This window comes from Marmota flaviventris, chromosome 2, assembly GCF_047511675.1.
Source record: "Marmota flaviventris isolate mMarFla1 chromosome 2, mMarFla1.hap1, whole genome shotgun sequence".
NCBI classification, from domain to species: Eukaryota; Metazoa; Chordata; class Mammalia; order Rodentia; family Sciuridae; genus Marmota; species Marmota flaviventris.
In genome coordinates this window covers 64,033,805-64,061,042 of record NC_092499.1, presented here as the reverse complement: position 1 = coordinate 64,061,042, position 27,238 = coordinate 64,033,805, and the positions used below count along the sequence as shown (strand labels likewise).

The following is a 27,238-nucleotide window of genomic DNA, read 5'->3' as shown; positions in this document are numbered from 1 at the left end:
AATTTTCTCCAGACATTACCAAATTTCCTTTGGAGGGAAAAATCACTGTCCTTTGAGAAGTATTTCTCTAGAGACTGGGAAATTTAGGTTATAGTCCTGGCTTTATTATTAAGTCATCATATTTGGTCAAACTGTTTCACCTATAGGCCTTAAGTTTCCTCTCCTGAAATATGAGAAGGATTGGAATTTATTGGGAACCTCATTTTGGAGCCCATGGATAGTTTTTTGGTTTTGGTACTGGGGATTGAACCCAGGGGTGCTTGACCTTTACCAGTGAGCTGCATCACCATTCCTTTTTATTTTTTATTTTGAGACAGGATCTCTCTAAGTTTCTGAGGCTGGCTTCACACATGTGATCCTCCTGTCTTAGCGTCCTGAGTTGCTGGGATTATGGGACTGTACCTCTATGCTCAACATCCCATGGATAGTTTTAGGGAATCTTTAAACTCTTAAAAATATATGTGAATTTTGTATATAAATTTTTCTAGGGATAACATTTTAGCTTTTAGTATTTTTTCAAATTGACCTATGACCCCCAAAAGATGAAACCTAGGTCTAAATATGAATAATACATGAAATTATTTTTCTCTTAACATATAAATGTCCTAACTTAATGCTCAATATCCATTTTTATCTTTATGACCACCATTTAGATAAGAAATGCTGAGAAAGCACTTTGTGCCACCAGGGTTTGTTTTATTGGCAGGTACCACTTATTTACACAGCTATATTTCCTACCTATTTTTAAAAATCAGTTTTTGAGAGTGTGATGATAAGGTAAGTGAGTGGTGTTGCTGGTATGTGTGTCTGAAAGTCTGGATGATGAAGAGAACATGGTCATTTGGCACTCTACTCCTTAGCCCTCTTTTCTAGTACTGTGTCGGACTCTGCCAATGTGTGTCCCAGAGTGCCTCTTTGTCAGCTGGCCACTGTTTATGGACTGCTCATGTTTCAGGGCTACAGTTGGGCTCTCAGGAAGCTTTATTTAGGTTGCTGCTTCACAGTGTCCATTGTGTTTGTTAGTACTTACTCTCCTTGGATTTAACCCCAAATCTGGTTGGCTTCTCTCTTTGGGAAGTTTAAGATGTGCCTCTTAGCCTTACCCCACCCCACCCTTGCCCCCAGTTTTGTGTTGTGCTTACTGCTCTTTAGTGGTATGAACCGCAGATCATGGTCTTTCTTGCTCTGTTGCAGGTGAATCTGGAAGGCAAAGCCAGTCCTCTGTCACTGTTACAGATGGCCTCACCAAGTGGCCTGTGTGTCTTGGTTCGCTTACCCAAGCTGATCTGTGGAGGTAAAACACTACCAAGAACGTTATTGGACATTTTGGCAGATGGCACCATTTTAAAAGTTGGAGTGGGATGTTCAGAAGATGCCAGCAAGCTTCTGCAGGATTATGGCCTCATTGTTCGGGGGTGCCTGGACCTCCGCTATCTGGCCATACGGCAAAGGTATGATTGACATGAATGCTAGGCTACCCACAGCTGTGGGGCAAACATTTTAGCAAGATTTGTAGATTATTGGAAATCTATAATGAAATCTTTGAAATTCTTTAGAAACCCAGAGGATTCTGAAGTGCATATTAAACTTATAAGATTATTTCAACTTCTGAGACTACTTTAGTTACCTAGAATTTGTCATTTTTGTGTATGGTGCTGGTGTTTGAACCCACGGTCTTGTGCATACTAAGCAAACACTGTAATACTGAGCTATATCCGCAGGCCTTTTTATTTTTTTGAGACAGGGTCTCATTGAGTTGCCCAGGCTGACCTCAGATTTGGGATCCTCCTTCCTCAGCTTCACGAGTAGCTGGGATTATAGGTGTGTGCCACCATGCCTGGTGAATTTGTCTTTTTTTGATGAAATGTCAGTAAAGTATCACTATAAATTTACAAACTGGCTAAATTAGGGCTGCAGCTTTTTTTTTTTTTCCCACATGAAAATTCAATTTTAAATCCAGAAGATTTAATTGTAAGTATCAGTATTTCTGGCTTTTCTTGAAAATTTAAATGAGTCCAGAGTTCTTGAGGGCAATAATGGGCCAGATAGTGATTGTCCCCTTTAATGAACATGCTCTTTTAAATTTATCAGAATCTCTACCATTCCCATTATAACCCCGACTCATCCTGATAAGCTTTTGAGTTTGCAAACCTTGCTTTAGGCTAAAAATTATGGTAGAGCTAGCACTTGTCTGGGAGGAAGAGTGATTTCCCTTTTCCTTAGAATTCTATTCCTATGGAAATTCTATTTCAACTTGTTTTTTCCAGGGGTCATGTTTCCTCCTCATGTGTTTGTACCAGCCCTCTTTTATAATGACAGGAGCTGAAACAGCTCTTCTTGCCTCAAGTGACACTGACACTAAAAGGTGGGAGGATTTGACAAGCTTCAGAGATGGCCTGATTAAAATCTGTGCTTATCATAGTTTTTTAGTATAAAATGAATTTTTAAAAAAATATTTTTAAAATTGTGGATGGATCTTTATTTTATTTATTAATTAATTTATTTGTGGTACCTCACACATGCTCTACCACTGAGCCCCAGCCCCAGCCCTCAGTGGTAGAGCACTCACTTAGCATGTGTGAAGCACAAGGTTCGATCCTTAGCACCACACAGAAGTAAAATAAAGGTATTGTGTCCATCTACAAATTAAAAACATATATTTTTAAAAAGTGAATTTTTAGTTTGGTTTATATGCAGAAATCTCTTGTAAGTACACATTTTTTTCTATACATTTTGTTTCATTAAAATATTGCTATAAAAATGAAAATTCTGTAAAAAATATTTTAAAGATAACAGCAAAAGCTACCTTTTATTAAGGCCTCCCATATTCTGTGCCATGTATAGAAGCTAAAGGTTGACTTGGGAGCAGACTATGTGTGGGAGTCCCAGTGCTGCCACTCACTAGCTTTGTGAAGTTTGGCAAGGCACTAACTTCTCTGTTCCTCAGTTTCTTTATCTATAAGAGATAGCAGTGTTTCCACCTTGTAAGACTGGTGTGAGGATTAAATCAGTTAAACTCTGTAAAGAACTTAGTGTTCGACATGTACAGTACTATGCAAATTTTAACTGTTACTTTCTTCATCATTATAGCTGCTTGATTTTCCTTTTATATCTTTTTCTATGCATTTATTCTTACCTATATGAACACATAGAAATTGAAGGTACATTGAATTCTCTTTTTGACTAAATACAGAATGATCAAGTGTCAAAATAAGAATTTAGCCATAGCTGAATATTATTTTGAATTTCTCCAGAAATAAGAATAAAACTTATCAGACCTTTCCTTTTTTTTAAGGACATCAGAATTTTAAAAACTATTGGGGCTGGGGTTGTAGCTCAGTGGTAGAATGCTTGCCTCGCACTCTACGTGTGAGGCCCATGGTTCAATCCTCAGCACCACATAAAGATGAATATATAAAGTAAAGGTATTGTGTCCATATACAACTACAAAAAATATTTAAAAAAACACTTTTATTGAGCACTTTAGTAATAAACTTAAAATTTTTGACATAGTATATTTGATATTAGAGGTAAGACTCAAACTCAGTATTAACAGCTGTTAGATTCTCCTGTTGTTGACTATGGTAAGTAGTTATTTCTTTCAGCTGACTAGGAAGTTAGATGGAACTGACATAACTAAAGGTAGCAAGATTTTAGGGGGACAACTGCTATCTTCTTACTCTTTAGACTTTTTTAAGAGACAGGGTTTCACTATATTCCCCAGACTGGTCCAAACTCCAGTGCTTCAACAATCTTCCTGTCTCCAGGCTCCCAAGTAGCTGGGACTATAGGTGTGCATCACTGTGCCTAGCATCTTTAGATTTTTTTATTGTAGTGGTTGTTGTATATGATTTTGAAATCTTTTATTGAAAAACATAAAGTGGAAAAAGTGGCATTTTTTAAAAAATATTTTTTTAGTTGTGGATGGGTATAAGACCTTTATTTTTTTACATGGTGCTGAGGATCGAACCCAGGGCCTCTCACATGCCAGGCAAGTGCTCTACCACTGAGCTACAACTCCAGCCCTGGCATTTTGTTTTTAATTCATCCTCAAGAAATGTGAAATCTTCCCAAATGTTACATTAAAAAAAATTTAATCATTCAAGTGGAATTATTAAATAACTAAAAATTAAATATTGTCTTCAATGAGGGTAATGATTTTAAGAAATAGAAGTACCCATGCTTGTAAAACTACACAGCTGTTAAAAAGGATGAAGTGAGAACATTTGTATTATCTGCCATGGAAGGAAGTACATAGTACATTAAGAATAGAGCAAGTTGCAAAGCAGAGAACAAAGCAAATACCAAAATAAGACATTTTCTCCTTTACCTATAACCATCTGTTGTTTTTTGTGCATAGAAAAAACATGGAGGGGTGACATTGTTAAGAGTGGTTATTTCTGAGGAGAGAAAATATGGGTGAATGAATGGAGGAGTTTCCTTTTCACCCATTGTATTTCTCTGTCATTTGAGTTTTAATAATAAGCATTCACTTCTGTTGTAATTTTTTTGGTACTGGGTATTGAACCCAAGGCCATGCTCATGTTGTGCACATGCTTACCACTATGCTACAACCCGGCTCCTACTTTTATATTTTATTTTATTTTAGTACTGAGGATTTAACTTAACCACTGAGCTACAAGCTCTGCCAGTGAGCATTTGACTTTTTTTTTTTTTTTTGAGACAGGTCTCTAAATTTCCAAGGCTGGCCTTGAACTTGCAATTCTTCTGTCTGAGCCTCCTGAGTAGCTGGGATTATAGGCATGTGTTACATGTGTTCTTAATTTCATATTTGTTTTTGATCTTTGGACAAATTAAATTTTTGTACCACTTTGTGGCAATTTTAATCAGAATTTTTTTAAAGCCCACAAAGTGTAGTTTATATTATTAGTTTTTGAACTTTCACCTCTTCAGTGAAAATAACCTTATCACTTTTTCAGATTTAAGAAGTAATGCATAGGGGTTGGGGTTGTGACTCAGTGGTAGAGTGCTTGCCTAGCATGTGCGAGGCCCTGGGTTCGATCCTCAGCACCACATAAAAATAAATAAATAAAACAAAGGTATTGTGTCCAACTACAACTAAAAAATAAATATTTTTAAAAATAAATAAAATAAAGGTATTGTGTCCATCTATAACTAAAAATATTTTAAAAAAAATACATAAACACTATTTATAGGCATTTAGGTTGTTTTGTTTATAATTCTTTCCTATTGTAAGTAGTGCTTTAGTGAAGATCATTTTATGTACTTTTGTCTTTAGGATAAACTCCCAGAAGTGGAATTGTTGGATCAGAGAATTTTCATGTTCAAAGTTTTGACAGTTGTTTATTATTAAACTGTTTTTCACAAAGGCTAAAAAAAAGTACCATTCACAAATTTTATTTTTGTATTTGTTTAGTTATTAATTTTTGAGTGTGGCATTAGGGATTGAACCTATGTCCTCATGTATGCTAGGCAAGCACTAGGCAAATCACTGAGCCACATCCCCAGCCCATTCATTCACAAATTTTAAATGATATTGCCTGATTCTTCATTCTTCATTGACACTGTATACAGTTTTTTAAAAAACTCTTTGCACTCTAATAGATAACAAATTATCATTTTATTTGATGTCTAGTGATTATTGGTCCTCTGTTTATTATTGGCCATTTATATGTCATTTTGAAATTTTCCTGCTCATATTCTTTGCTCATTTTTTTGATATATGATTTTTTTTTATTGTAGGAAAAATTTGCTGTGTAATGGACTTAGCCTGAAATCACTTGCTGAAACAGTTTTGAACTTTCCCCTTGACAAGTCCCTTCTACTTCGTTGCAGCAACTGGGATGCTGAGAATCTTTCAGAGGATCAGGTACTTCTTATCAGAATAGTGGAAGAATAAAAGTCATTGCCTCAGAAATATAATTGTTTTTAAAATTCTGATTTTCACGTGTGATATAAATAATAGGTAGAGATGCCTTAAAATAGACTTAGAATCTGGTGATACTCAAGATAATGTACCTGCCACTTTAAATAAAAGATTAGTCTCTATTATATTTTATTTTTGAGCATTTATTATGTGCCAGGAATTTCAGAAAATGTAATTTTTTATGAATACAAATTAATAATTAATGAAAAATGTAGTGTTATTTAAGACATCACATAAGAAACAGTAAGTGGTTACCTGCCCTAACCACCTCATTCCTAATTCCTCTTCCTTCTTATCAGAAGAAATTTCTTTCTGGTAGTTTCCAGGATATTTCTAAATTACATGCATTGCTCTTTCTTATTGTACATATATCTTTTGAGTTTTTACTACAGAAGATATGATTTAGTAGTCTTGCAGTTTCCTTATGTTCAACCCAGTATTTATTCCCTATCCCATTCTCCTAATGTAGGTAAATTATCATTTTTATTAGTTAATATAATATAAATCATCCGTGTGTGTGTGTGTGTGTGTGTGTGTGTGTGTGTGTGTAGAGGACTTTCTTTATTTTTTGAGGTGCTGGGGATAAAAGCCAAGGCCTTGGTCTTGGGAGGCAAGCACTCTCCCAGCCCTTCCACTATTGATATTGCTATTTTTTATAACTAAGTAACATGGTAAACTACAATGTTATTTTTTCTTACACACTTTTTGTTTTCCCAGGAACAATATTTATTATATTTTTTCTTGCTTCGTGTTCTATATAACTATGAATTGTTTTAACCTTCACCTCTTTGCCAGAACTATAGATCTGCTCTTGGCTGGTTCAGACACATCAGGTGGACTACTCATTTGGTTTTCTCGTGGAGCCATCCCCCTGTGGATGACAGATGACAGATCCCTCCCAGGACTGATTGTACTCTAACCCTGCTGCCCAACTCTCATCCTGGAATTTTGCTTCTAGCATCAGCCCAGGGATTCCCTTCACCTCTCTTCTATAGTTGATCGTATATTTTATAAATTCCAGGCCTTTTCCCTTTTTTATCTTGGTGGCATACATTTATAACAGCTTCCTGAGAAAGGGAGCACTGGGATGTGATTTATGACACCTACCTGTCTGAAAAATACTTGGTTTCCCTTTCTCTTAATAAATAATTTGACTGAGGATAGCATTTTAGGGTGGAAATACTTTTCTTTCAGAACTTTGAAGGCAGTGCTCCTTGTCATCTAGCTTCCAGTGTTGATGTTTAGTGTATGATTTCTTTTTCTTTCTGGAACATTTCTTCTCCTTAGTTTTTTGAAATTCATGAGGACAAACATGATGGTTAGGCCATTTTTCATTCATTTTGTTTTAATTCAGTGAACCCTTCAGTCGAGAAGCTAATGTCTTTCAGTTCAGGGAATTATTCTCAAATTATTTCTGAAAATGTTGTAGTCTACTTTTCATTTTTAGAACTCATATATTTTTAGTATACTGGAAATTGGACTCCATGAACTGATCTTCTAATTTTCTTGGAGAAATATTTTCTCTTGTATTTTCCATCTCTTTTTTTTCTTTTATCTTCTGGGAAATTTCTTCAAATTTATCTTCTAGTTTTTCTATTGAATTTTTAATTATTCCTTATCATGTTTTTAAACCACAAGAACTCCTTGGTCATCTTTAAGTATTCACTTTTAAAATAGTTTTCTGTTTCTTTTTTTTAATGGGTATAATATCATATCTTAGAATATTAAAGATTTCTGAAGTTTTCTTTGCTTCCTGAATTGTCTCTTTTTTCTCTGAGTTCCTTATTAAAAATGTTTTGGTCTTTGTCTTTCATGTTAAAGGTTTTTCTCAAATGTTCATAACCTAAGTTATCTATTCACGTTTAAGGAGGAGACGTAAAGAGCTGATCAGATCAAATAGCTGATGAATGGATAAATAAAATGTGATATAACCATACAGTGGAATATTATTATTCATAAAAGTGGTGCATTCTGTAACATTGATGAATCTTTAGCGTTATGCCAAGTGAGAAAAATCAGTCACAAGGGATCTCATAGTGTGTGATTCCATTTGCATGCAGTATCCAGAATAGGTAAATGTGTAGAGACAGAAAATAGATAGGTAGTTGCCTAAGTTTGGGGAACTCAGATAAGAATATAAGATTTCTCTTTGGGGTGATAAGGATGTTCTAAAGTTGATTCTGGTGATAGTTGCACCACTTCATAAGTACACTAAAAATCATGAGTTAGATACTTTTAAAATGAGTGAATTATATCTCAGTAAAGCTAGCATATAAAAAATGTTGATTGATATTGAAAGTGGCAAAGTGACATATACATGCTCTGTGTGGTTCTTTTTTTAAATTTTTTTGGTACTAGAGATTTAACCCAGGGGTGCTTTACCACAGAGCTGCTTCCCCAGTCCTTTTTGCTTTTTCATTTTGAGACAGGGTCTCACTAAATTGCTGAGGCTGGCCTCAAACTTGTGATCCTCCTGCCTCAACCTTCCATGTCGCTGGGATTATTGGCATGCACTACCACACTGTTTTTTTGTTTTTGTTTTTGTTTTGGTCCTGGGAGATTGAATCTAAGAGCGCTTAACCAACTGAGCCACATCCCCAGGCCCCCCCAACCTTTTTTTTTAAAAAAGTATTTATTTTTAGTTGTAGTTGGACACAATACCTTTTTTTTTTTTGAACTCACCATTCTTATTTCTTTTTTTTAAATTATTTATTTATTTATTTATTTTTATTAGTTGTTCAAAACATTGCAAGCTCATGATATATCATCTTTCATACATTTGACTCAATTGGGTTATGAACTCCCATTTTTACCCCAAATATAAATTGCAGAATCACATCGGTTACACACTCACGTTTTTACATAATGGCATATTAGTGACTGTTGTATTCTGCTACCTTTCCTATCCCCTACTATCCCCCCACCCTTCCCCTCCCATCTTCCCTCTCTACCTCATCTGCTGTTGTTCAATTCTCTCCCTTGTTCCCCCCTCCTTTCCCCTCACAACCTCTTATATGTAATTTTGTGTAACATTGAGGGTCTCCTACCATCTCCATATGTTTTCCCTTCTCTCTCCCTTTCTCTCCCCCCACTCGTCTTTGTTTAATGTTAATCTTTTCCTCATGCTCATCCTCCCTGTTCTGTTCTTAGTTGCTCTCTTTATATCAAAGAAGACATTTGGCATTTGTTTTTTAAGGATTGGCTAGCTTCGCTTAGCATAATCTGTTCTAATGCCATCCATTTCCCTGCAAATTCTATGATTTTGTCATTTTTTAGTGCTGCGTAATACTCCATTGTGTATAGATGCCACATTTTTTTTATCCATTCATCTATTGAAGGGCATCTAGGTTGGTTCCACAGTCTAGCTATTGTGAATTGTGCCGCTATGATCATTGATGTGGCAGTATCCCTATAGTACGCTCTTTTAAGATCCTCAGGGAATAGTCCGAGAAGGGCGATAGCTGGGTCAAATGGTGGATGCATTCCCAGCTTTCCCAGGAATCTCCATACTGCTTTCCAAATTGGCCTCACCAATTTGCAGTCCCACCAGCAGTGTACAAGTGTACCCTTTTCCCCACATCCTCGCCAACACTTATTGTTGTTTGACTTCATAATGGCTACCAATCTTACTGGAGTGAGATGGTATCTTCGGGTGGTTTTGATTTGCATTTCTCTGACTGCTAGAGATGGTGAGCATTTTTTCATGTACTTATTGATTGATTGTATGTCCTCCTCTGTGAAGTGTCTGTTCAGGTCCTTGGCCCATTTGTTGATTGGGTTATTTGTTATCTTATTGTTTAATTTTTTGAGTTCTTTGTATATTTTGGATATTAGGGCTCTATCTGAAGTGTGAGGGGTAAAAATTTGTTCCCAGGATGTAGGCTCTCTATTTACCTCTCTTATTGTTTCTCTTGCTGAGAAAAAACTTTTTAGTTTAAGTAAGTCCCATTTGTTTATTCTTGTTATTATCTCTTGGGCTATGGGCATCCTATTAAGGAATTTGGAGCCCGACCCCACAGTATGTAGATCGTAGCCAACTTTTTCTTCTATCAGACGCAGTGTCTCTGATTTGATATCTAGCTCCTTGATCCATTTTGAGTTAACTTTTGTGCATGGCGAGAGAAAGGGATTCAGTTTCATTTTGTTGCAAATGGATTTCCAATTTTCCCAGCACCATTTGTTGAAGATGCTATCCTTCCTCCATTGCATGCTTTTAGCCCCTTTATCAAATATAAGAAAGTTGTACTTTTGTGGTTTGGTTTCTGTGTCCTCTATTCTGTACCATTGTTCCACCCGCCTGTTTTGGTACCAGTACCATGCTGTTTTTGTTACTATTGCTTTGTAGTACAGTTTGAACTCTGGTATCGCTATACCTCCAGATTCACACTTCCTGCTTAGCATTGTTTTTGCTATTCTGGGTCTTTTGTTTTTCCATATAAATTTCATGATTGCTTTATCTATTTCTACAAGAAATGCCGTTGGGATTTTGATTGGCATCGCATTAAACCTGTAGAGAACTTTGGGTAATATTGCTATTTTGATGATGTTAGTTCTGCCTATCCATGAACAGGGTACATTTTTCCATCTTCTAAGATCTTCTTCTATCTCTCTCTTTAGGGTTCTGTAGTTTTCATTGTATAAATCTTTCACCTCTTTTGTTAGGTTGATTCCCAAGTATCTTATTTTCTTTGAGGATATTGTGAATGGAGTGGTTTTCCTCATTTCCATTTCAGAAGTTTTGTTGCTGATATACAGGAATGCCTTTGATTTATGCATGTTGATTTTATATCCTGCCACTTTGCTGAATTCATTTATTAACTCTAGCAGTTTCTTTGTAGAGCCTTTTGGGTCTGTTAAATATATTATCATGTCATCCGCAAATAGCGATAATTTAAGTTCTTCTTTTCCTATTTTTATGCCTTTAATTTCTTTTGTCTGTCTAATTGCTCTGGATAGTATTTCAAGAACTAAATTGAATAGAAGTGGTGATAGAGGGCATCCCTGTCTTGTTCCAGATTTTAGAGGGAATGCTTTCAGTTTTTCTCCATTTAGGATGATGCTAGCCTGAGGTTTAGCATATATAGCTTTTACCATGTTGAGGTAAATTCCTGTTATCCCTAGTTTTTCTAGTGTTTTGAACATAAAGGGATGCTGTACTTTGTCGAATGCTTTTTCTGCATCTATCGAGATGATCATATGGTTCTTGTCTTTAAGTCTATTGATGTGGTGGATTACATTTATTGATTTCCATATATTGAACCAGCCTTGCATCCCAGGGATGAATCCTACTTGATCATGATGCACAATTTTTTTGATATGCTTTTGTATTCGATTCGCCAGGATTTTATTGAGAATTTTTGCATCCAAGTTCATTAGAGATATTGGTCTGTAGTTTTCTTTCTTTGAAGTGTCTTTGTCTGGTTTGGGGATCAGGGTGATGTTGGCCTCATAGAATGAATTTGGAAGAACTCCTTCTTTTTCTATTTCTTGAAATATCTTGAAAAATATTGGTATTAATTCTTCTTTGAAGGTTTTGTGGAACTCCGCTGTATACCCATCCGGTCCAGGGCTTTTTTTGGTTGGTAGTCTTTTGATGGCTTCTTCTATTTCTTCCTTTGTTATTGGTCTGTTTAAATTGTGTGTGTCTTCCTGACTCAATCTGGGCAGATCATATGACTTAAGAAATTTATTGATATCTTCACTATCTTCTATTTTATTGGAATATAGGGTTTCAAAATACTTTCTAATTATCTTCTGTATTTCTGTAGTGTCTGTTGTGATATTGCCTTTTTCATCCCGTATGTTAGTAATTTGAGTTCTCTCTCTTCTTCTCTTCGTTAGCATGGCTAAGGGCCTGTTGATCTTATTTATTTTTTCAAAGAACCAACTTTTAGTTTTTTCAATGGTTTTTTTTTTTGTTTCAATTTCGTTGATTTCTGCTCTAATTTTAATTATTTCTTGTCTTCTACTACATTTGCTGTTGTTTTGCTCTTCCTTTTCTAGGTTTTTGAGGTGTAGTGTGAGTTCATTTATTGGTTGGTTTTTTCTTGTTTTGAGGAAAGAACTCCAAGAAATGAATTTCCCTCTTAAAACTGCTTTCATTGTGTCCCATAGATTCCGGTATGTTGTGTCTGTATTGTCATTTGTCTCTAAGAATTTTTTTATCTCCTCCTTTATGTCTTCTGTAACCCATTGATCATTCAGTAACATATTGTTCATTTTCCATGTGATGTAGGATTTTTTCCTTCCTTCTTTTATCATTGATTTCCAGTTTCATTCCATTATGATCAGATATGGTGCATGGTATTATCTCCACGTCTTTATATTTACTAAGAGTTGCCCTATGGCATAATATATGGTCTATCTTTGAGTAGGATCCATGTGCTACTGAGAAGAACGTGTATCCACTTGATGATGGTTGATATATTCTATATATGTCAGTTAAGTCTAGGTTATTGATTGTGCTATTGAGTTCTATAGTTTCTTTATTCAGCTTTTGTCTAGAGGATCAGTCTAATGGCGAGAGCGGTGTGTTGAAGTCACCCATAATTATTGTGTTGTAGTCTATTTGACTCTTGAACTCGAGGAGAGTTTGTTTTATGAACGTTGCAGCACCATTGTTTGGTGCATACAAATTGATAATTGTTATGTCTTGTTGGTGGATGGTTCCTTTTAACAATATATAGTGTCCTTCTTTATCCCTTTTGATTAACTTAGGTTTGAAGTTGATTTTATTCGATATGAGTATGGCCACTCCTGCTTGCTTCCGAGGGCCATGCAAGTGGTATGATTTTTCCCAACCTTTTACCTTCAGCCTGTGTATGTCTTTTCCTATCATATGAGTCTCCTGAAGGCAGCATATTGTTGGATTTGTTTTTTTGATCCAGTTTACTAGCCTGTGTCTCTTGATTGGTGAGTTTAGGCCATTAACATTTAAGGTTACAATTGAAATATGATTTGTACTTCCAGTCATGTTTATTTATTTATTTATTTATTTTAGTTTGGCTAGTTTTTACTTTTTGGTTATTTTCCTCCCCTTTTACTGAGATACCTCCCGCTGTTGGTTTTGGGCACTATTTTTCAATTCCTCTTCTTGTAGTATTTTGCTCAAAATGCTTTGCAGTGCTGGTTTTCTGGCTGCGAATTCTTTTAGCTTTTGTTTATCGTGGAAGATTTTAATTTCATTGTCAAATCTGAAGCTTAATTTTGCTGGATACAGTATTCTTGGTTGGAATCCATTATTTTTCAGCGTTTGAAATACATTGTTCTAGGATCTTCTCGCTTTCAAAGTCTGTGATGAAAAATCAGTCGTTAACCTAATTGGTTTACCCCTGAATGTAATCTGCCTCCTTTCTCTCGTAGCTTTTAATATTCTATCCTTGTTCTGTATGTTGGCTATCTTCATAATTATATGTCTTGGAGTTGGTCTATTACGGTTTTGAATGTTTGGGGTCCTGTAGGCTTCCAGGATTTGGCAATCCATTCCATCTTTCATCTCTGGGAAGTTTTCTAGAATTATTTCATTTAATATGTTGTCCATTCCTTTGGTTTGATTCTCTATGCCTTCTTCTATCCCGATGACTCTCAAATTTGGTTTTTTTATGACATCCCATATCTCTTGAATAGATTGCTTGTGGGATTTAAGCATCTTTTCTGTGTTGACTATATTCTTTTCAAGTTGATAAACTTTGTCTTCATTATCTGATGTTCTGACTTCTACTTGATCTAGTCTATTTGTAATATTCTCGTTTGAGTTTTTAATTTGGTTTATAGTTTCCTGCATTTCTAGGATTACTGTTTGATTTTTTTTTAAGATCTCTATCTCCTGGTGAAGCTCGTTCTTTGCCATTTGAATTTGTTTAATTCATTTTCAAAATATACTTTTATTGCTTGGACTTGCTGTCTCATGTCTTCTCTAATATTCCTTTCCACCTGAGTTAGGTATGCCTTGAGTTCTTTCCCTATCCATGTTTCTGATGCTTCTAGGTCCTCCTGTAGATTTAAGTTGTCCTGCATTGTTTGTACTCCTTTTTTCCCTTGTTTTTTCATGATGTTCACGTTACTTTCCAGCTCTATTTGATTGCTGTGTTTTTGCTCTCTTCTATAGATTTGTTTTGGTTTTGTATCTCTGTTGTCTCTCCTTTGTGTTGGTAGACTATGCCTGCTAAAGTGTATTCTGCTGGGAAGGAATTCCAAAGGCCGAGCTCCAGTGACGTCACCTCTCTGCTATGGCGGGCCCCAGGCTCCTTGCTGGGGTGTCCGAATGGGGGGGGTGGGACTGGACTGTCTCTGGTTGGTTTCAGCTCCCCCGTCGCCGGCAGGTGGGCGGACTCCAGCCGCCCAGTCGCACGGGCAGCGGGTGGGCTGTCGCCGGCGGGCGGGCAATCTCTAGCCGCCCAGTTCTGCAGTCCGTCGCCGGCGGGCAGGCGGTCTCCAGCCACCCAGTCGCGTGGTCAGCGGGCTGGCTGTCGCCAGCGGGCAGGCAATCTCTAGCCGCGCGGTCGGTCACCGGCGGGCGGGCGTTCTCCAGCCGCCCAGTCACGAGGGCAGCGGGTGGGCTGTCGTCGGCGGGTGTGCGGTCTCCAGCCGCCCGGTCGTGAGGGCCTGGCCTCTAGTCCCCTGGTTTCTCCTGTTAGTCCTGTTTCTCCCGCTAGACCAGATTTCCCCTGAGTGATGCCTCTCGGCAATTCAAACTGTACTCTGGGCCTGCGGTTTGTTGGGTATGGAGGATGGCTATTGGGAACCCCAGCACTCTATTGTTTTGATTTTTTCCGCTTGCCCCTCCCCCAGTGCTGGCAAGACAGGTTTCGTTTTCGCTGCTGATGGGAGGGGGAGTTGAAGGTCAGGTGTCTCTAGTTTTCCCTGCGTCTTTATGCAGGCTCGCTCTGATAATCCCTCCCCCGGAAAGCCTAGGAGAGATTTTATGCAAATTTCCCGCTGTATGGGAGATGAGCTGAGTAACACGCACCTGTTTTATTATTGCAATCTGTCGGAGAGTGGCGGTGGTTACTTCAGCTCTCCAAGATGGTGGCTGCTGGTTTCCTTGGTGGAGTTTCCGTTGTGGGGGGTAGAACTGTACCGCTTCCTTCCCCGTCTGAAATCCCGAACTCAGCCCGGGGCTCAGTGCGGGCTCAGCTGGCAGGATTCCACAGAATCTGTAGCAACGTTTCTCTCTGCTTGCTGGCTGCTTCTCCGTGGCGCCCCGCCGTCTGTAGCCTCGGGGCGGGCACACATCTGTTTTCTTGTTGCTGGACACAATACCTTTATTTCACTTATTTATTTCTATGTGGTGCTGAGGATCGAACCCAGGGTCTCGCACATGCAAGGTGAGCGCTCTACAGCTGAGCTAGAACCCCGGCCCCCCTCACCCTTTTTTAATTATTTATTTTTTAGGTGTAGTTGGACACAGTGCCTTTATTTTATTTATTTATATATGGTGCTGAGGATCGAACCCAGGGCCTCACATGTGCTAGGCTAGCACTCTACCGCTGAGCTACAACTCCAGCCCCTCCCTAGTCCTTTTTAATATTTTATTTTGAGACATGGTCTCGCTGAGTTGCATAGGGCCTCACTAAGTTGCTGAGGCTGTCTCTGAACTCACAATCCTTCTGCTCAGCCCCCTAAGCCATTGGGATTATTGGTGTGCATCACCATGCCAGGCTAAAAGACCATTTTGGTTACTCTATGGAGAAGGATTGCAGGTACACAAGAGTCAAGGCAGGTAGGCCAGCAGGAGGCTACTGTAATAGTCTAGATGCGAGATACTTGAGGCTAGGAGTACAGGCATTTGCCACTGTGCCTGGCTGGTGGTTCTTGATTGAATCAGGGACCCCAAATCCTGGAATATCTTTAAAAGACTTTTTCTTAATTTAATTAGAGATATTAAACATTTATTAGACATTTTAATTATCTATATCTTCATCCCTTTATATTTTTTTGAGACAGGGTCTCACTAAATTGCTGAGGCTGGCCTTGAACTTTCAATCCTCCTGCCTCAGCTTCCTGAGTCATTGTGGTTATAGGCATGTGCCATGGTGCCCAGTTAACTATAATGTTCTTATATTGTGTTACTGTTATAGTTCTGGAGTGTTGTGATTCTGTAAGAGAGTGTCCTTGTTTTAGGAGATACACACGGAGAGATTTAGAAGTGAAATATAATAGATATAACTTAACTTTGAAATAAATTCAGCCCAAAAATGTGATGTGTTTATTATAAAGAGATAAAGCAGTTATTGACAATTATGAATGTCAGTTGTTATTGCTAATCTTTTAACTTTTATATATTTGAAAATTTTCAGAATAAAAATTTAGGGTGATGAAGTTAATTGTTGCCAAATTTGAAACCAAATTTGTGATTCATGTTATTTCTGTAAGCATTCAGAATTTCCAGTGACTTTTTTTTCATTGTTTTAGCAATGATTTTTGTTGTTGTTCTAATTATAAAAATAATGCCTAACAAGATTTTAGAAAATATGGAAAATAACATTTGCATTTGATATTAAAAAATTTTCATTGAGAGCACAGAGTATGGCTAGGACTTTTGGACTAGTGGGCTTCATTGCCAGTAGCTACAGATTATAGTCAGATGTCAGTAACTGTTTTTTCTCTTAGTTTCCCTAGGTAGAGTCTTCTACCCCACTGCTCATTAGCTAGTAGGCGAAGGGGAGAAGGGAGCTGGTGGTCTCACCATGCAATACATAGACTTTCTCACAACCTCCTCCTTTTTTTCCAAGTGACATTTTGCCCCTCTCTTGGGTTGTGGCTGGTATACAAGGTCCAGATCCTCTCTGGTTTAACCATTATATGACTTAAACTTTTACTCTTTTTTGGGGTAGGAAGTGGTAGTTGCCTAGCCCTGTGGTCTTGATGCTCTCAATCATCTTGTGCTCTTTTTTTCTTTTTTCTTTTTTTTGGGGGGGGTGTTAGACACAATACATTTATTTTATTTATCTATTTTTTTTATGTGGTGTTGAGGATCAAACCCAGGGCCTCCCACGTTCTAGGCGTGTGCTCTACCACTGAGCCACAAACCCAGCCCTTATCTTGTGCTTTTGATAGAGACTTTTACCTTATCTTTCCACTTCCACCCCTGCTTGTACCCTTGCTTTCATAGTCATCTGATGAGCTAGTCCTCCCTACTTTCCTATCTCTGTGGCTCAAACCAATTTGATTTTTGACTTTTTGGCCTACCACACCCAGTAGGTCTAGGTTTTGGCCTTCTCATTTACCACATTGGATACCACTTGTTAATTCTTCAAAAATGTTAAGGGGTAGTAACACATGCCTGCAATCCCAGCAACTTGGGAGGTTGGGGCATGAGGATCATAAGTTTAAGACCAGTTTCAGCAAGTTAGCAAGACTCTGTCCCAAAAAGTGTGTGTGTGGGGGGGGCTAGGAATGTGGCTCAGTGGTTAAGCGCCCCTGGATTCAATCACTGGTACCAAAACATACAAACATACATACATACATAAATAAATAAATGGAAAGATTTAGCAGTAGTATCTCAAGTTTAACATTCTGTGGGAGAGTTCTAGGAATCAAATTACTTGAGTTTGTTTTCTTTCTTTTTTTTAAAAAAAGCTTAATTTTAATTATAGATTTTATTTATTTATGTATTTATTATTATTTTTGTGGTGCTGGGAATTGAACCCAGGCTTTGCACATGCTAGGCAAGTGCTCTACCATTGAGCTGTATCTCCAGCCCTGAGTTTGTTTTCTCCAGAGATTTCTGATTTGTGACCCTGAGTAAGTTTCTTTCTTTTTAGAACATTTTTGTTGAGATACAATTTACCTATAATAAAAATTATCCACTTTAAATTACACAAATCATGGATTTTAGTACAATTGCAGAATTGTATACCTCTCATCACAATCTTATTTTTTGGTACTGAATATTGAACACAGGAGTACTCTACCAATGAGCTACATCCCTAGCCCTTTTTAGTTTTTATTTTGAGATAAGGTCTCACTGAGTTTCTTAGCACCTCGCTTTTGCTGAGGCAGGCTCCTGCCTCATAAGCCTCTGGGATTACAGGTGTGTACCACTGCACCAGGCAATTGTCTAGTTATTGTTTTATCACTTAAACTTTTGACGTCATATCCAGGAAATCATTGCATAGCCTGAGACTCTGTGTTCTCCTTTAAGATCTTGTTTTAGCTCTTGCATTTAGGTGTGTGATCCATTTTGAATTAAATGTTTGTGTGTCCTGTGAGTTAGGGATCTACACTTGTTCTTTTGCATGTTGACATCCAAGGTACCCGCACTGTTTTTTTGAAAACACCTGTTCCTTTATCTTTTGAAAACAATGTGTTGAGAAGCACTCTGGGCTCTTCAGTGAGAGACAGTCTGCCAATGGATCAATAGATTGGGAGCTTGGGATAAAGTTTAGTTGGTAGAATGCTTGCCTTGCATGCACAAGGCCCTGGGTTCATCCCTAGCACCACACACACACACACACACAAAAAAAAAAAAAAAAAAAAAAGTAGATTGTTGGATCTAGGTGGAAAAGTGTAGCTGAACTTGTTTTATTATTCTAAAAGGTAGGACATCCTTACCAATAAAATTATTTACCCAGCCTGGTTATTAAAGTTGAATTAAAAGAATTTTTTAAGTCTTTCCCTCTTTTTGGGAAGGGCTATTAATTTTGACTACTTTTATTTATGACCAGCTTGGATGTTATCAGTTGCCAGAAAGAATGACTTACTATTGTTAAATTAATTAGAGGAATGGACCCTGTGACTTTTGATATGAGGCCCATGATTAAAACTTATTTGTTTCATTTCTTTTCAGCATGAACAGGTGTGATAGGTCATTTCGGATTGACAATCACACAGTCCTCTTAATTCAGCTCATAGTCATAGTTTCAGCTCTTTTAAAAGATGGCTGCCCCCAAAGTGAATTTTATGTACTCATTGTCAGACTTATGTTAACTGTCTTTCCCCCAAACTTGAGAAAAATTTGTCTAGCAGTTTGGTAGCAAATAGAAATTTCATTGATTTATATGGGTAATAAGGATTATCTGGCATTTAGAATACATCATTATTTTAGCTATTTTTTAAATATACCTTTATTTTATTTATTTATTTTTATGTGGTGCTAAGGATCAAACCCAGTGCCTTGCATGTCCTAGGAGAATCTTCTATCGCTGAGCCACAACCCCAGCCCCTACTTTAGCTATTTTTGTTAAAGATAGAGGGAATGTGAGAGTTCATTATACTATTCAATTTACTTTCATATGACTTGAATTTTTTATAATAAAAAGTTTTTAAGAATATATAATACTTAGATTATAATACATTTTGAATTAGAATTCTTTGACTTTGAAGCTACTCTCTCTAGTTTGCCTTCTGGATTTCATTGATCTCCAGTTCTTTTTCTTCAGGTAACATATGCAGCCAGGGATGCCCAGATTTCCGTGGCTCTCTTTCTCCATCTTCTTGGACACCCTTTCTCTAGGAATTTACCTGTGGAAGAAAATGATGACCGCATTGGCTGGAGAAAAGTCTTGGAGAAATGCCAGGATGTGGTAGACATCCCATTTCGAAGCAAAGGAATTAGCAGATTGGGAGAAGAGGTTAATGGGGAAGCAACAGAATGTCAGCAGAAGCCAAGAAATAAAAAGTCTAAGGTCAATGGAATGGTGCCAGGCAACCACCAAGGAAGAGACCCCAGGAAACACAGAAGAAAGCCCCTGGGGGTGGGCTATTCTGCCAGGTAACCCAGTTGTTCCCTGGCTAGTAAAGATTGTGAGGGGCTTTGCCATGGGTCTGGGAGAAGGCTTGGGTCATCTAGCAGAGTCTCTTCAGGGGTTAATGTTACTTTTCTCTGCCTTTAGGCACATTTGGACTATTCTTTGCTTGATTTTTGTATTTTTCTTATTTTCCCCTTCTTTTACTTTTCTCTTTTTTGACAATTGAAGTGGAAATGAGGAGTGCTTAGCCTAGCTTAATCATTGACCCTCACAGGATCTTAGACTATAATGTCTCTGCCTACAAAGGGGGTGTAATTATTTTCCCTCGTTTGTTTCAGGATAGCTGTAAAAATGTGTAACATGAGGTGCCTGATACTTTTCCAGGGAAATACATCTTTGGGTTTCTTGTTCATTTGGTATTTGATGGTTGCGAATGATATCCAGCTGTAATTCAACATTACTTTCTAGCCAATGAGAATTTCCCTGTGGGACATAACACCTTTGTTGTAAGAAGATGACTAATAAGTACTTTGGAGCAGGAGTTTGGTCCCTATAGCAAAGTGCCTTTAGGAATTAGATGATTAAGTTGAAAGAAGTATTTCATGTGAGCCAGAGATAAATCTACATGGCCCTCATGACTTAAGCTTGAACTTTAAATTTTTAAAGTTACTTTGCTTAATCCAGTCATTTGGCAGTATTCTTGTTTCTGTTTCCTCTTTGTTCACAGCAGAGCTATGTAAATGCTACCTAACTCACTCCCTAATGTCCCATTCTGTAAGTGTAAAAACTAGAGGCATTCACAAATTGATTTCTAGTTCTGCTTGCTAGTGCAGTGCAGATAGAGGATTGAACATGGATTCTTGCCCTGTTTGTTTTTTCCATATTGGGTGTGTTTGACCCTAATGTGGAGAATAGTTTGAATCATTCAGAAGAGATTATGAGAAGGTAATGGGTACCCTGGCCAACAGTTAGCTTTCAATATAAGCTTTCTCTCTCCCTTGTCTACAGAAAATCACCTCTTTATGATAACTGCTTTCTCCATGCTCCAGATGGACAGCCCCTCTGCACTTGTGACCGAAGAAAAGCTCAATGGTATCTGGACAAAGGCATTGGAGGTGTGAGATTCAGCTGTCATAGTTTAATTAGCTGCAGCACATGGGTACTGCCAGGAGTGGGAGTGGGATGAAGAAGAGGGTAGATAAGGAAGGCAAGAGAGACTGTGTGGTCATGCCTCAGAAATAGTCTTCTGCCAGCACACAGAAGGATGCTTCTTCCTTGGGGGTGGAAAGGGGCAGGACAAAACTGACACTATTTCTTTTTTTCTAAGAGCTGGTGAGTGAAGAGCCTTTTGTGGTCAAGTTACAGTTTGAACCTGCAGGAAGACCTGAATCCCCAGGAGACTATTACTTGATGGTTAAAGAGAACCTGTGTGTCGTGTGTGGCAAGACAGACTCTTATATTCGGTGAGTGTGGCATTGGGCTGCCCTGGTTGTCTGTCTCAGATGGAGATTATTACATACAGATCCCTCAAAGGCTTTGGTTGAGTTTGCTGGCTTTGTCTGAGAGGCTTGGCCCAGCTTCCCCAAGAGCTTCAACACTCTGCCTGGCCTTCTCTAGTGGCCCCTATCTCTCCTGAGCCAGTTCTTAATTTCTGGAATTTAGCATTATCCTCAGTAACAGTCTGCCATGGAAAAAGTGGTTCCTTTTGGCTCATGAAGGTCTGACGACCACTTCCTTTAGTAGAAACTCTGTTCTTTTAGTTCTACCTTGAGGCTCTCAAGCTTTCTGAACATTGATATTGTTCATAGAGTTTTTGGCTACCTGAAGGCTGCTCTTTAATGCCAGGGTCTCCACACAGTGAAGGTGAGGCTGCTCCCTTGGGTTTTCTCCATGGCTTTTGTGCAATAATTTTCTTTCTTTCTTTCTCCCTCTCAAAGACAAATAGTTCTTAGAAAATAATGATGAGTCATGATGAACCCAGGAAAATAACAAGAGCAAGGAATTCCTCAGATGAAGGAAATTGGCTTGCTTGGGTCACCAGGCTTCTTTGAGAGAGTTGTTTTCCAGAGGTCAAAGGCCATTAGCATATCTTTTCATTTCTTTGTGACTTTTTCTTCTGGGGGCACAGCCTTCTCAAAGGTTGTTATTAACTTCTCCCTGCCCTTAGTCCTCCACTGAAGCCTGACAGTAGGTGTTCTGTACTTACTTCAAGGAGAGGAACCTGAATCACAGGTGGATAGGTAGGAACCTAAGGCACAGGTCAGGTTGAGAGTAGAATAAGTAGTTTTGCCTTCATGTTATCTCTCTGGGATCACAGTGCCCAAAGCTTCTCAGAAATGTTTGAGTCCTGGTTAGACTCCCAGTTGCCCACCTGCTAGCTTCACATGTTCTCTGTGTCATATGCTAATTAGCACTGCTCTCTGTGTGGGTTTGGTCCAGGAAGAACGTGATTCCACATGAGTACCGGAAACACTTCCCAATTGAGATGAAGGATCACAACTCCCATGATGTGCTCCTGCTCTGCACTTCCTGCCATGCCATTTCCAACTACTATGATAACCATCTGAAGCAGCAGCTGGCCAAAGAGTTCCAGGCCCCCATTGGCTCCGAGGAGGGCTTGCGCCTGCTGGAGGATCCTGAGCGCAGGCAGGTGCGTTCTGGGGCTAGAGCCCTGCTCACGGCGGAGAGCCTGCCTGCTCATCGAAAGGAGGAGCTTCTGCAGGCACTCAGGGAGTTTTATGACACTGACACCATCACAGATGACATGCTTCAAGAGGCTGCCAGCCTAGAGACCAGGTACGACTTACAGTGCTTGTCAGAAAAGGAATTGGGGAGTAACAGTGATGTTAACCCTCACTACTTGTGAGAATGCTTGTCAGGGAGTTAGCATGAGCCTCTAGATGCAGTGCCTAGCCTCATGTGTAGCCCAGGATGTGTCTAGTGGTTTGAGGTAGCATGGGGGTCGAGTAGAACAGCCTATTTGAGAGTTTCCTTTCTATAGAAATTTGTCTTTCATGAAGTGTTTATCCTTAAGGTCACATGCTTAATTAAGTTCAGCCATTTTGATTGGCATGATAGTTCATATGCTGTGGAATTCTGTCTTAGTCATTCTGTGCAAAGGTAAATCCTGAAATCAGCACAAATCATGAAAGTAACTGTCCAGTAATACCCTGACATCTCTGTAAAGTTTCCCATCAGGTAGAGTATGTGTGGTTTTATGTCTTTGGCCCCATATACAGGTTTGTGAAAACTTTTACCAATAAATTCACATTTTCAGTCCCACTGCACATCCAGGATATTGGTCCACTGAATGGAATGTTGGACAGAATTACTGGGCTATATAAATTTCTTTTCTCTTTTTTCTTTCCTTTCTTGCTTTCTCCCTTCTTCCCTCTGAGTACATAGTTGAATTTGCATGACATAACTCACTTCCCAAATGAAAAGTTTATGGTCCTGAAAAATGAGTGGGTGCATGGCTCTGGTGATAACTCTGGGCTGCAGTGCATAATGTTGCTTCTCAGCTGTCACTATTTTCAATAGTAGTAGAGTTCTGTAAAACCCAGATAGCGGTGCTGGTTGCCAATAGTAGTTTTTGTTTATCAAGAAAAGATAAAGAAATGAAAACTTTATAAAGCAAATATTTATTTTCTTATTTATTCAAAAACTAAAGTATTTTACTAATGCTACTGATCTGTCACAGATACTGCATATATTTACTGAATACATGAGGCATCAAGCTAATAAATTGTACATAAATTGCTTTAATTATTTCTTATAATAAGCTGATAGGTAGGATTTAGATTTCTTACTGATAACTGCTAATAGTATCTTGCATTACAATTTTTTAAAAAATTAAATTTATTATTGAATTTTATCCATATAACTATTCTGTGTAGTTCTAAATGTTATTTTCTAAATTTCATATTAAATATTCTGAGGTTAAAGTTAAGCAACTTGCCAAGGTCTTAACTGGCTTCTTTGACTAATTCCCAAATGAAATTCCTAAAACAGCTAAACATTCCCTTTAAACCACAGACCCTTCTATGCATCTTTCTGAATTATATAGATGGATGCTGGATTGAGACTGAGGCGAACAGCCATTTGGAGACAGATAGGCGAGTTAGGGGAAAACTTATGAGCTAAATAATAAAACATATGCAAATACTCAGAGTCCTAACATGGCTAGTCTGATTGGGGTCTTGGAGGGCAGCTTGAGAGTGGAGTGTGGTATAAAGAGAGTAAAGAGGCTGTGGGGGCAGGGTGCTTCCTTGAGAAAGGTCATCTGTATTCGTAGGAGGGGAAATGCTGTGACATGTGAGAGCAGTTTTCAAGGCCTCCTTGCCTGGTTAGGAAGGTGGCAGAGGGTCATCTTCCCCTTCAAATAACACCATTTGCACAGCTGAGCAACCACTGGAGCATTTCATTGCGACTGAAGCACTTCTTGTCCATGTGGTCTGGCATGTACTTTACCACGGAGCCACATCCTCATCCAAAATTCTGGCATTCTGTGGGAAAGAAGGCACTAAAGAAGTGTACCACCCTGCGTTTTATATTTAGATATCACAGTGTTATGAAAAACTGGACCCGTAGGCTGATTAGCAGCCTCATATTAATACTGGGTATGGCTCAGAATAGTGGATAACTTATAGGAGGGGTGAGCTGGTCACTAACATTGGAATAAATAAAAGACCAATATTCTCCTGAAAAAAGTATAGCTCAGAACCCTCGAATACTTTTTGTTGGATTTTGAACCATAGCTCAAACTATTTTAAAGGCAAAGATGATAAAGAGGATGTTTTCTAAACATTAAAGTAACCAGACCCTTAGAAATCTAACTAGCTCCCAAACTACTGGCCTGCAGCATTTGAAATTATCAGTGAGATTGTCCTGTGCTTGTTTTCCTCAGACCCTTTGCGTTTCATGTTTTGGCAGGATTTCCAATGAAAACTACGTTCCTCACGGGCTGAAGGTGGTGCAGTGTCATATCCAGGGTGGGCTGCGATCCCTCATGCAGCTGGAGAGCCGCTGGCGCCAGCACTTCCTGGACTCCATGCAGCCCAAGCACCTGCCCCAGCAGTGGTCAGTGGACCACAACCATCAGAAGTTGCTCCGCAAATATGGGGAGGACCTTCCCATCAAACTGTCATGATAGCTGCTTCCCGTCCAGGTCAGGACAGCTGGGAAGCTGGAGCCAAGGTGGAAAAGTCATCTGTTCTTGTTTTAAGACATATTTAATTATCAACGCCTGGATGGCAACTCAGAACACTAACTTATACTAAACCCGGGTGCTTCTGATGGAGCAAGGCTGTTGTTTGAAGGGGGAGCTGGTGGTTTTGAATTTTAATTGAGCAGAGTCAGTATTTTTTTGTTTGTTTTTCCATTATCATCTTTTACTTTTGTGGACCAGAGAGGTTTGACTTCTATTTTTATTCTCCCTCTTCTGATTTCCCTGTAAAGAGACAAAATGAAGACTTCTCCCTGAAGTGACTCATCAAGGCTTTCAGAAAATGTTTGTAATATGTTTCTTCCTTGTCCACCATGCTAATTACCTCTAACAGGGACTGTCCAGGGTGTCAGTCCTGTCAGGTTAGGAGGGAGAAAAACTTCTTTCAGAGGCTGGAGAAATAACCAAGGAGTCAGATTCATTTTCCCACTTCAAATTCATAAGTCCAGTTTCTTCTGCTCTCCCATAATTTATCTGGTTGGAATCCATCCCATCTATGTTGCTTTGGTTTATTTCACATACTGAAAAATGCTTCCCTTTACACATCTGCGTCCAAAGCAGCAGCTTCCTGTCATGTACTTCCACCCTAACACTGAGGGAGCCCTTTTCTGTAAATAGGCCTTCAGCCTGGGTGGGACAGAGAGAAGCACACACACACCCTTCCAGGAGACTTTGGAACTTTGTTTAGCTTTTCCTCATGCTCTTTGTGCCTGCTCACTGCACTCCCCCTGCCCAGGTATGGAAGGTTTTTAGTTTAATCTCTTTCTGAGGGGGAGATTACCTTTGCTCAAAATCAGTGTCAGCTCCTTCAGTGTTCCATGTTCCATCAGATTGGCGATACTGACCCGTTTTCAGCACTTAGTTCACTTTTAGAGTCATTCGGTCAGTTTCCAGCGTGAGGATTTCTCCGTCTCCTCTGAAGCCCAGGACACCAAGATGAATTAATATATTAGATGTTCAAAAGGGTGATATTTCATCTTTCATAAAGACAGGCTACACTTTGAGTATGAAATCAGTTTATTAGTGATTCGTGTTTTTTCTAAACTTTTGGGAGATTTTTCGTATTTTACAAGATCTTAATAAGTTTGAAAAGAATTTTATGGCCAGAATCCAACAAAAGCTGTATTTTGGATTTGTGCCCAAGTTGGTGATAATTGATCTGACATTGATGAATAAAACTGCTAAGCACAAGGTTCACTGATTGTAAATATGAAATTTTTCTTAATAAAGTCAGTAAGTATTCTTGGGGGAGGAGATGTTTACCCTATGGTCCCTGCCTCGTGACAGTACCAGGATGCATGTGCATGGATATGCCACACACATGTACCCAGGCTGTCGAGCTGTGTCTGAAGCCTAGATGTGTGTACACATCCTGTGTTCTGTTCCTCTGCCTCTTCATTGCCACTTGTCCTCCAACAGGCATTTCTGGGATGTAAACTAGAAATCCTTGAAAACAAATAGTACCAGCCACTTTGGAGAATGTATGGTCAATGTAGTAGATTAGCACAGGGCCTGTGTCTCCTGGTTGTGGATCCCAAGGTTAGAAGAGAGCCAGGGAGATGATGGGGACAACAGGTAGATACTTGGTCATGGTGGTAGTTAGGCTTGCCACAAGGTGGCACTCATAGATTGGTTTTTGTATTCATTCCTGAGACTAAGCAACTTTCATACATGGTTACTAAACATAACTCACGACCTGTGTTTCACAGTTTGCAGAGTTGATTTTGAGTCATTTTGGTAGCTTTGTAAGAAAAACATATTTCCCTGAAATAAGAGAATAGGATTCTCTCTTTTCTTCTGATCCTCATATGAAAAGGTGAGAAACACTTAGGAGGACGGTTCTGGTGCCCTGTGTGCTGTGGGAAGAGAGAGTGACTTCTCTTTGGAACTCTGTGCAGGGTCCAGTAACAGAGCCAGTGGCAAGGAAGCTAGACCAGAAAAGGGTTTCATAGTAGATGTGAATTTTTTTATTCTGAATCTGCCTTGAATTCTAGCAGCCTTTCCCTAAGGGTAATATTTACCATCTTAAGTGAGAGATTTTAGGGTAGATATTTTTTAAAAATAAATATTTTTTCCCTGATATAAAAGTAATATATACTCATTAGAGAAGAGTCTTAAGTGAAAGAATAAAATTCATCCATCTTCTAGAACAGAGAACATCTTTCATCTAGAACAGAGCTAAACTTTACTGATACATTTATGGATTTTCTTTCAGTACTTAAAAATGCATATAATATGTGTATAATATTTAAATAAAATCGAGGGTTACACATACACACAGGTTGGTATTCTAATTTTCCTCCCTCATTGGTGTGGTATCAAAAGTAGTTTATGTGTCTTTGAAAATAAATTCTTAGTAGTTGTACCTTGTTTTAGTTATTCATTCTTTGTTGATCCTTTATTGTCATTATTTTT

The 27,238-nt window shown here is 38.6% G+C and overlaps 1 protein-coding gene across 5 annotated transcripts in view; it reads left to right on the top strand.

Moving 5' to 3' along the window:
• Nucleotides 1–26,020, top strand: part of Exd2 (exonuclease 3'-5' domain containing 2) — a 53,325-nt gene extending 27,305 nt beyond the window's left edge. For all 5 annotated transcript variants that reach the window (XM_071607930.1, XM_027929804.3, XM_071607931.1 and 2 more), the window contains 7 exons: nt 1,195–1,451; nt 5,725–5,851; nt 19,291–19,622; nt 20,608–20,714; nt 20,927–21,062; nt 22,039–22,395; nt 24,532–26,020. In XM_071607930.1, the coding sequence (XP_071464031.1) occupies nt 1,195–1,451; nt 5,725–5,851; nt 19,291–19,622; nt 20,608–20,714; nt 20,927–21,062; nt 22,039–22,395; nt 24,532–24,748 (1,533 nt within the window). In that variant the 3' untranslated portion in view covers nt 24,749–26,020. The remainder of the gene's footprint in view (nt 1–1,194; nt 1,452–5,724; nt 5,852–19,290; nt 19,623–20,607; nt 20,715–20,926; nt 21,063–22,038; nt 22,396–24,531) is intronic.
• Nucleotides 26,021–27,238: the final 1,218 nt, after the last annotated feature.